We start from the raw sequence: 9,002 nt of genomic DNA, 5'->3' as shown, positions 1-9,002 counted from the left end.
CCAGGACCTTCAAGAGGCGCCACAAAACGGAGGCGGGGAAACTCAGTGCAATGAGGCCCCGCCCCCTATCGAGCTGATTCTGCTCATGCGCCGACCTTGCCAGGCTGGATTTAAGGTTGCCGCCAGCCGCCTGGACATTTAAAAGACCCACTGCCTTCCCGAAGTTGGTTTGAAGGCAAGCGATGGTTGTTTGTGGACGGCGTTTTGTCATGGGACCTATGCGGTTGGGACTATTGCTTTTCCTTTTGGCCGTGCACGGGGCTTGGGCTGGGAAGCCGAAAGAGGAGGACGATGACACAGAACGTTTGCCCAGCAAATGCGAAGGTATCTGAAGGGGGTAGCCCCTGTTGGCATCGCCCGGCCACACACCTCCTTCTTCTAGGCCGGACCTCCTGGACTGTATTGGGTGGGTCACCTGAACTCCTTGAAAGATTGAGGGAGGTTCTGGTGGAGCTTGGCTGAATTTGGATAGATGGGGTCAAGGAAGCAAACGTGTAGTGCCACCTCAAAGCTATGGCACTGCACTTCCCAGGAGGCATTCAAAGAGAGCCTGCATTTTTTTGGCTGGATTGGACCCCCCCGCCCCCCCCCCCCAATGGATTGTGGGAATTGTAGTTCAGGGACCATCGGCCCTGGACTGCCAACTTTAGAGCATCTTCAGTGCGTGTTTCCCGTCACCAGACCTTAATCTGCAGAGGCTGCAAGAGCTGTGTGTGAGGCTCACGCCTTGTGGACATCTGCTGCCCCACCCTAGCATAGACGCTCCCAAATTACAGGCCCCACGCCCCCCGAGGGGCTTTGAGGGTGAGTAATTCTGCCCTTCAAGCTCAAAAACAACAGGAGGCCACACAACTAGGAGAGGTTCCCCATCCGGGTGAGACTTTGCAGACGGTGTGTACTATGTGGATTTTTCAGCAAGCAGCACTTTCCGTAGCTGCACTAGTGTGGGGCCCAGTTGAGAAAGGGGGCACTTCAGAGCTGGCCCTGATCCCCTAGTTTGCTGCCCTCCTGACTTTACGTTTCTTCCCTGGATTCTTGAGGGAAGGAAGGTAAAGTCATGAAAGGTGGTCATGATACTCTCATGACTTGGTCCTCATCTGTCTCTTTTCACCTCCGTGTCTCACTCTTCTCCCCTGAACCGTCAGTCTTTTTAAACACAGACTTAATCACCTAATTGTATCAGTCCTTGCTTTAAAACCTCTGCAGGCCTTTGATCAGAATACAGCCAACGGGGCTGCACACAGTGGCTCACATCTGTAATCCCAGCACTTTGGAAGGCCAAGGTGGGAGGAACACTTGAGCCCATGAGTTCAGGACCAGCTTCACCATATCTTGTCATCCTAGGTTTTTCTGTCCCAACTACACTGACAGAGACCCGTAGATAGAGATAATAGGTCTTACTGCTATCTATATTGTTAGTGTGCATACAGAAGGAGCTCAATAACTGCAGGATAACAGTGAATACTTACACAGTGCTCACTATGCGCCAGCCTTTATATATGTTGATTTATTTAATCCTCATCACACTCCTATGAGGGACATATTATTCCATTTTATTTATATATACATATGTGTGTGTGTGTGTGTGTGTGTATATATATATATATATTTTTTTTTAGATAGAGTCTCACTCTGTCACCCAGGCTGGAGTGCAAATGGTGCCATCTTGGCTCACTGCAACCTCTGCCTCCCAGGTTCAAGCAATTCTGCCTCAGCCTCCTGAGTAGCTGGGATTACAGGCATCTGCCACCACACCAACTAATTTATTTTGTATTTTTAGTAGAGAGGGAGTTTTACCATCTTGGCCAGGCTGGTCTTGAACTCCTGACCTTGTGATCCAGCCACCTTGGCCTCCCAAAGTGCTGGGATGACAGGCGTGAGCTGCCGTGCCCAGCATTTTATTCTTGAGACAGAGTCGTATGCTGTTACCCAGGCTGGAATGCAGTGGCAAAATCTCAGCTCACTGCAACCTCCTGGGTCCAAGTGATTCTCCTGCCTCAGCCTCCCAAGTAGCTGGGATTACAGGCGCCTGCCATCACACTTGGCTAATTTTTATATTTTTAGTAGAGATGGGGTTTCACCATGTTGCCCAGGTAGGTCTCGAACTCCTGACCTCAAATGATCCGCCCACCTTGGTCTCCCAAAGTTCTGGGATTACAGGCGTGAGCTACCACACCTGGCCTATATCTGTTGATTTATTTAATCCTCATCACACCCCTTTGAGGGACATACTATTATTATCCCATTTTATTTATTTATTTTTAACATATTTTACTTTTTTTGAGACAGTCTCCCTCTATTGCCCAGGCTGGAGTGCAGTGGCAGGATCTCAGCTCACTGCAACCTCCGCCTGCTGGGTTCAAGTGATTCTCCTGCCTCAGTCTCCTGAGTAGCTGGGATTACAGGTGTGCACCACCACACCTGGCTAGTTTTTGTATTTTTAGCAGAGATGGGGTTTCACCATGTTGGCCGAGCTGGTCTTGAACTCAAGTGATCCACCCACCTCAGCCTCCCAAAGCGCTGGGATTACAGGCATGAGCCACCGTGCCTGGCCTATTATCCCATTTTAGAGATGAAGAAATAGAGGCACAGCAAGCAGCAAGATTGTCACACAGCTGCTAAATGGCTGAGCCAGGATTCCAACCCAACCAGTTTGGCTCAAGTCTGCACTTGAATGTTCTGCTGCCTCTGCTGCCTCAGGTCATCTGCCGAATGAATGGCTGATGTGTTTGTCTGTCTTTCACCTCCCCCGGATGTTTCTCCTCCCTGCCAGTGTGTAAGCTGCTGAGCACAGAGCTACAGGCGGAGCTGAGTCGAACTCGCCAATCTCGAGAGGTGCTGGAGCTGGGGCAGGTGCTGGACACAGGCAAGAGGAAGAAACATGTGCCTTACAGCGTGTCGTGAGTCCTTCTCCATGCTCCTCCACCTTCCAACCTCCAAAGGAGCCCTGGGAGTTCCTAAAAGCATCCAAGGAATCTTTGTTTGCCCTCTTTCCACAGAGAGACAAGGCTAGAAGAGGCCTTGGAGAATTTATGTGAGCGGATCCTGGACTACAGTGTTCACGCTGAGCGCAAGGGCTCACTGAGATATGCCAAGGTCAGACCCTTCCCCAGGGCAGGACCTCACTTCTCAGAAACAAATATCTGTATTCCCTGAGGTCCTCCAGAGGTTATCTGCCCATCATCTCACCATCATGGAACTCACCCCTCAATCTCCAGCAGTTGACAAAACTGAAATGGCAAAAAGGGGAAGGGAGGGTTGGGGTGGTGGGCTGGGCTGATACCAAATTCTTAATTTCTCAGGGTCAGAGTCAGACCATGGCAACGCTGAAAGGCCTAGTGCAGAAGGGGGTGAAGGTGGATCTGGGGATCCCTTTGGAGCTGTGGGACGAACCCAGTGTGGAGGTCACATACCTCAAGAAGCAGGTAGGATAAGGTACTGCACCATCCAGGGAGGTGAGAGGGGAGCTAGGTTAGGGTTTGACTGTAGGGGATGTCTACCTCTGAGCAGGGGGAAGCGGGGAGAGTGAGGACTGTGCCATTGATTAAAGTGGTTCCAGGAGCAGCTGGACATGGTAGCTCACACCTGTAATCCCAGCAGTTTGGGAGGCTGAGGCGGGTGAATCACCTAAGGTCAGAAAGTTGAGACCACCCTGGCCAACATGGCGAAACCCCGTCTCTACAAAAAAATACAAAAATTAGCCAGGCATGCTGGTGCGTGCCTGTAATCCCAGCTACTAGGGAGGCTGAGGCAGAATTGCTTGAACCCAGGAAGTGGAGGTTGCAGTAAGCCAAGATCGCACCACTGCACTCCAGCCTGGGCGAGAAAAGAAATCATAATGAGCTAGATGTGATGACTCACAGCTGTAATGCTAGCACTTTGCGAGTCAGGTAGAAGGATTGCTTGAGGCTAGAGTTCGAGACCAGCCTGTGCAACAAAAGAGACCCTTCTCTATAAAAAATAATAATAATTTTAAAATTTAAGGAAAATTTTATTAGTAATCATGGTTGCTAATAGTATCCACAATCACTTATTGAGCAGTTACTGTGTCCCAGACTCTGGACCACATACTTTGCATCTGCTGCCTCATTTTACCCTCACAACAACCTGAGGTGGTAGGTGCAATTACCATACATATATTACAGACAAGGAGCTGAAACTCAAGAGTTTAATAACCTACTTGGCAGAGTAAGTGCTGCTAAATGTTTGTTGAATGGATGAGGATCACACATCCAGTTGGCCAAGCTTAGCGTCCTGACTACCTGCCTCTCCAAAATCAGTCAGGTTGAGCAGCTAGAACAGGGAATGGGGAGCAGACAGGAGGGATTCCAAATCCATCCAGAGCAGATTCTCTTCTGGCCCTTCTACTTGCCCAGTGTGAGACCATGCTGGAGGAGTTTGAAGACGTTGTGGGAGACTGGTACTTCCGCCATCAGGAGCAGCCCCTACAAAATTTTCTCTGTGAAGGTCATGTGCTCCCAGCTGCTGAAACCGGTAAGCGTGGGGGTTGAGCTTCTCTCCTGCCAAGCCACAGCCTCCCCTGCCTCCAGGACTAATACCTAAATTGTTTTCCCTCATCCAATCTAGCATGTCTACAGGAAACATGGACTGGAAAGGAGATCACAGATGAGGAAGAGAAAACAGAAGGGGAAGAGGAAGAGGAGGAGGAAGAGGAAGGGGGAGACAAGATGATCAAGACAGGAGGCCACCCCAAACGTGACCGAGAAGAACTTTGACCCTTGCCTTTGAGCCCCCAAGAGGGGAAGGGATCATGGAGAGCCCTCTGAAGTCTGCGCTCTCCCAGCTCACAGCTTTCAGGGAATGTTTGTGAGTGACTCCACCCAAGCTTGTAGCTGTTCTCTCCCATCTAACCTCAGGCAAGATCCTGGTGAAGCAGCATGGCATGGCTTGCCGGGATGGAGGGTGTGGGGGTGGAGGTCCTGCACTTACAGATGAACTCCATCCAGCCCCTTAACTGGCAGGTGTGTGTGCTGACAGTACTGAAAGCTTTTCCCTTTAACTGCTCCCCACCCCAACCCAGAGGTCACCAGCAGAACTGGCGCTGTGGGCTTTGGGAAAGTCACTTACCTCCATAAGGTCTGTTTTTAGACCCTTCCAAGCAAGAGGCCAGAATGGACATTCTCTACAATCCATATATATTGCCTGCATCGAGGAGGCTACACACCAGCAAACCGTGAAGGAGAAATGGGACACTGGGTGATGGCCTGGAGTTGCTGATAAGTTAGGTGGGGTAGATACTTGGTCTACTTCAGATCAATGTCACTGAGAGCCTGCCATATAGTTTCATAGGTGCTAAATTTTCTATATCGCTATTAAATTTTTTTTTTTTCCTAAAAACTACCTGGACCCAAAGTTTCAAACAACAGCAAGGCACACATTATAGCTAGCTGGTAGATGAGGCAGCACCCAGAATGGCCACTGTCTTGTTAAGCTCAAGCTACAGCCTGGGCAACATAATGAAACCCCATCTCTATAAATATGCACACCCACATGCACACGCACGCGTGCACACACACACAAAAGCTGCAGGCGCGGTGGCTCATGCCTGTAATCCCAGCACTTTGGGAGGCCGAAGCAAGCGGATCACCTGAGGTTGGGAATTCAAGACAAGCCGACCAACATGAAACCCTTCTCTACTAAAAATACAAAAAGTTAAAAAGTTAGCCGGGCATGGTGGTGCATGTGCATGTAATCCCAGCTACTTGGGAGGCTGAGGCAGGAGAATCACTTGAACCTGGGAGGTGGAGGTTGCAGTGAGCCGAGATCGCGCCATTGCACTACAGCCTAGGCGACAAGAGCAAGACTCCTGTCTCGAAAAAACAAAACAAAAAAAAACTAGAAGGGCATGCATGTCTGTATTCCCAGTACTTCGGGAAGCCGAAGTGGGAGGATTGCTTGAACTAAGGGGTTCAAGTCTGGAGCAAGCTATGATGGCGCCCCTGCACTCCAGCCTGGGGGACAGGGCAAGACTTTGTCTCAAAAGGAAAAAAATACCAGACGCAGTGGCTCCCACATGTAATCCCAGCACTTTGGGAGACCAAGGCTGGAGAATCGTTGGAACCCAGGAGTTTCAGACCAGTCCCGGCAACAGTCTCTACAAAAAAAAAAAAAGAGAGAGAGAGAGAGAGAAAGAGAAGAAAAGAAATAAAAAGGAAGGAAGGAAAGAAGAAAAAAGAAAGAAGAAGAGAAAGAAGAAATATAAAGCTTAGCTGGGCTTGGTGGTGTGCGTTTGTCCCAGCTACTTAGGAGGCTGAGGCGGGAGGATCACATGAGCCCAGGGGGTCGAAGCTGCAGTGAGTTCCGATTGTGCCACTGCACTCCAGCCTGGGCAACAAAGCAAGACTCTACCTCAGAGCTAATGGCGCTTCATAATTGTGAGCCCAAGGAAGCTGCTGGGGTCGCGGGGCGGGGAACCGCCAAGGGGCCGGAGTCCAGGCAGCCTCCTCTGGCACACAGCGAAGGAGGCGCCGGAACTACAGCCAACGCCGCGGAGCGACTTCGGCCGCCATAGCTGGGCGCACGGGAGCTCGCAGAAGACAAACTCCCACGCGCGTTTTCGATTTCTGCGCTTTCCTCGAGTGAGGCAAGACTAGGTAGAGGCCCAACGTAGAGCGCGGCTAGGGTTCGAGTGAGGGAAATACAAAGAATAGCCTTTGGAGGGTGACGGGAGAGGACCTACCGCGAGAGGAACGGTGGCGGGGGCCGAGGACGCTAAGGGAGGGGCGGGCCCACATGGGAAGGGAGGCTGGGCGATACCATCTTGGGCAGGGGTCGAGGGTGATACCAACTTAATGGGAGGCAGGTGGCAGAGAACCAAGGCTTAGGGGCAGTGTTGGGACCGGGCGGGGATGGAGGGCAGCGGAGGGACCGCACGGTCGCCCACTGCTCCATTTCCTTTCTCCTCAGCCCGTCCCTCCTTGCCAAGAGCAGCCTCATGCGGACCGAGCCGCTGCGCGGGGCGTCCCCTCTGTTGGTGCCCGGCGACCCCTACTCCGTGGTGGTTCTGCTGCAGGGCTACGCGGAGCCCGAGGGGATGGACGACGCCGTGCGCGCCGACGGCTCCGTGACCCTTGTTCTGCCCCAGACCTGGGGTCCGGCATCCAGCCACGGAGAGTCCCCGCGCGGGGGTGGCGGCGCGGAGGCCGCCCTGGAGGAGGCGGCCCGTGGCCCCATCCTGGTGGACACCGGGGGCCCCTGGGCTCAGGAGGCGCTACTGGGGGCGCTGGCGGGGCAGGGCGTGGTCCCGGGAGACGTGACTCTGGTGGTGGGGACCCACGGGCACTCGGATCACATCGGGAACTTGGGGCTGTTCCCAGGCGCGGCTCTGCTGGTCTCGCACGACTTCTGCCTCCCCGGAGGCCGCTACCTGCCCCACGGGCTGGGTGAGGGGCGGCCCTTGCGCCTGGGCCCGGGGCTCGAGGTGTGGGCCACGCCGGGCCATGGGGGCCAGCGCGACGTGAGCGTGGTGGTGGCTGGCACGGCTCTGGGCACCGTGGTGGTGGCGGGGGATGTGTTTGAGCGAGATGGGGATGAGGATTCGTGGCAGGCGCTGAGTGAAGACCCCGCAGCCCAGGAGCGGAGCCGGAAGAGGGTCCTGGTCGCTGCTGACGTGGTCGTACCTGGTCACGGGCCCCCCTTTCGAGTGCTCAGGGAAGCCTCGCAGCTCGAGACTGAGGGTGAAGGGAACTGCCAGCAGGAGCCAGTGGTCGGAGATGAGGAGCCCTCTCTGCACTGATCAGCCCCGAGAGAGACTGGCTTCTTGATGGGGAAGCCCTTCAGCGAGGAGCTGCTGGAGACAGAGTACGCGGTCGGCCAGTCAGAGCAGTCAAGGGTGGTAGCTTCCAGCCCTTCCAAGAGGCCAGGTTTCTAGTGAGGACAGAGTGCACTTGACACTGCCATCACGTCGTCAGAGATACTGCCTGTCTCTGCAACCAAACTAAGATCAAAGGACGGGCTCAGCCCCTGTGCATCCTCCCTGGGCCTCAGTAAAATGGGAGAGGGTTCCCCCGAGGGGCCTCCAAAATAAAAATGGAAACTGCATTGAAAATCATAGTGCCCTAGTGTAAATGTGAAGTATTGACAGTGATAATTGTGCAAACATGGTAATTGCCAGCTTCAGCAAGGGGCACACTTTAGCCAATTGCCTGCCTCTATTTTGTTGTTGTTCTCAGAAGAATCTTCCTTCCTTCCTACCTTTCTTTTCTTTTTCTTTCTTTCCTTTTTTCTGACTGAGTCTCGTTCTTGGGACTCCCAGGCATCCGCAAAGGTCTTTGGACCCCAGGAGCACTCGGGTGGGGCAGATGAAGGAAAGGAGCAAGTCCGCCTTGTTGCTGACAATGAGCAGGCCTGGGAGGATGCTGTCTGACATGGCCAGGCTGGAGGTCATTTCCCAGGCATTCGCCTCCCGGGTTCAAGCGATTCTCCTGCCTCAGCCTTTTTTTTTTTTCCTTTTAGTGGAGACAGAGTTTTGCCAGTTGGCCAGGCTGGTCTTGAACTCCTGACCTCAGGTGATCCGTCCGCATTGAGCCACCACACCGGGCCTATTATCCCTTTTCACAAATAAGAAAAAACTGAAGTGCTGAGTGGTTAAGTGACTTCACCTTAAGTCATCAGAGATGACATAAATAATAATTGGTGGCTGGGCGAGGTGGCTCATGTCTGTAATCCCAGAGCTTTGGGAGGCTCCAGAAGGAGGATTGCTTGAGGTCAGGAGTTTGAGACAAGCCTGGGCAACATAGTGAGATCCCATCTCTAAAAAAAAATTAGTTGGGCTTGGTGGACTCCGCCTGCAGTCCCAACTATTTGGGAGGCTGAGGCAGAAGAATCACTTCAGCTTAGGAGTTGGAGACTACAGGGAACTGTGATTGCACCACTGCACTCCAGCATGGGCAACAGATCAAAACCCTGGAAGTTATTGGCAAAAAGTAACTGACAGAGCAGAGATTCCAACTCAGGCAATCTCGCTGCAGAGGTGGACTTTA

At 52.8% G+C, this 9,002-nt stretch overlaps 2 protein-coding genes across 2 annotated transcripts; both read left to right on the top strand.

Moving 5' to 3' along the window:
* The first annotated feature begins 94 nt into the window (after positions 1 to 94).
* Positions 95 to 5,511, top strand: CNPY4 (canopy FGF signaling regulator 4). Its single transcript, XM_012474699.3, has 6 exons — positions 95 to 324; positions 2,774 to 2,900; positions 3,000 to 3,096; positions 3,303 to 3,425; positions 4,377 to 4,494; positions 4,588 to 5,511. Exons 1-6 carry the CDS (start codon positions 183 to 185, stop codon positions 4,734 to 4,736), a joined length of 756 nt encoding a protein of 251 aa, XP_012330122.1. The 5' UTR covers positions 95 to 182; the 3' UTR covers positions 4,737 to 5,511.
* A 1,016-nt stretch (positions 5,512 to 6,527) lies between these two features.
* On the top strand, positions 6,528 to 8,086 carry MBLAC1 (metallo-beta-lactamase domain containing 1). The gene is made up of 2 exons (XM_012474697.2): positions 6,528 to 6,627; positions 6,928 to 8,086. Exon 2 carries the CDS (start codon positions 6,956 to 6,958, stop codon positions 7,754 to 7,756), a length of 801 nt encoding a protein of 266 aa, XP_012330120.2. The 5' UTR covers positions 6,528 to 6,627; positions 6,928 to 6,955; the 3' UTR covers positions 7,757 to 8,086.
* Positions 8,087 to 9,002: the final 916 nt, after the last annotated feature.

Source organism: Aotus nancymaae, unplaced genomic scaffold (assembly GCF_030222135.1).
Source record: "Aotus nancymaae isolate 86718 unplaced genomic scaffold, 86718_ANA_hifiasm-v0.15.2.pri h1tg000015l_0, whole genome shotgun sequence".
In the NCBI taxonomy this organism is placed as follows: domain Eukaryota; kingdom Metazoa; phylum Chordata; class Mammalia; order Primates; family Aotidae; genus Aotus; species Aotus nancymaae.
Note: the sequence above shows the minus strand (reverse complement) of the source record. Positions and strands in the feature narration are given on the sequence as shown.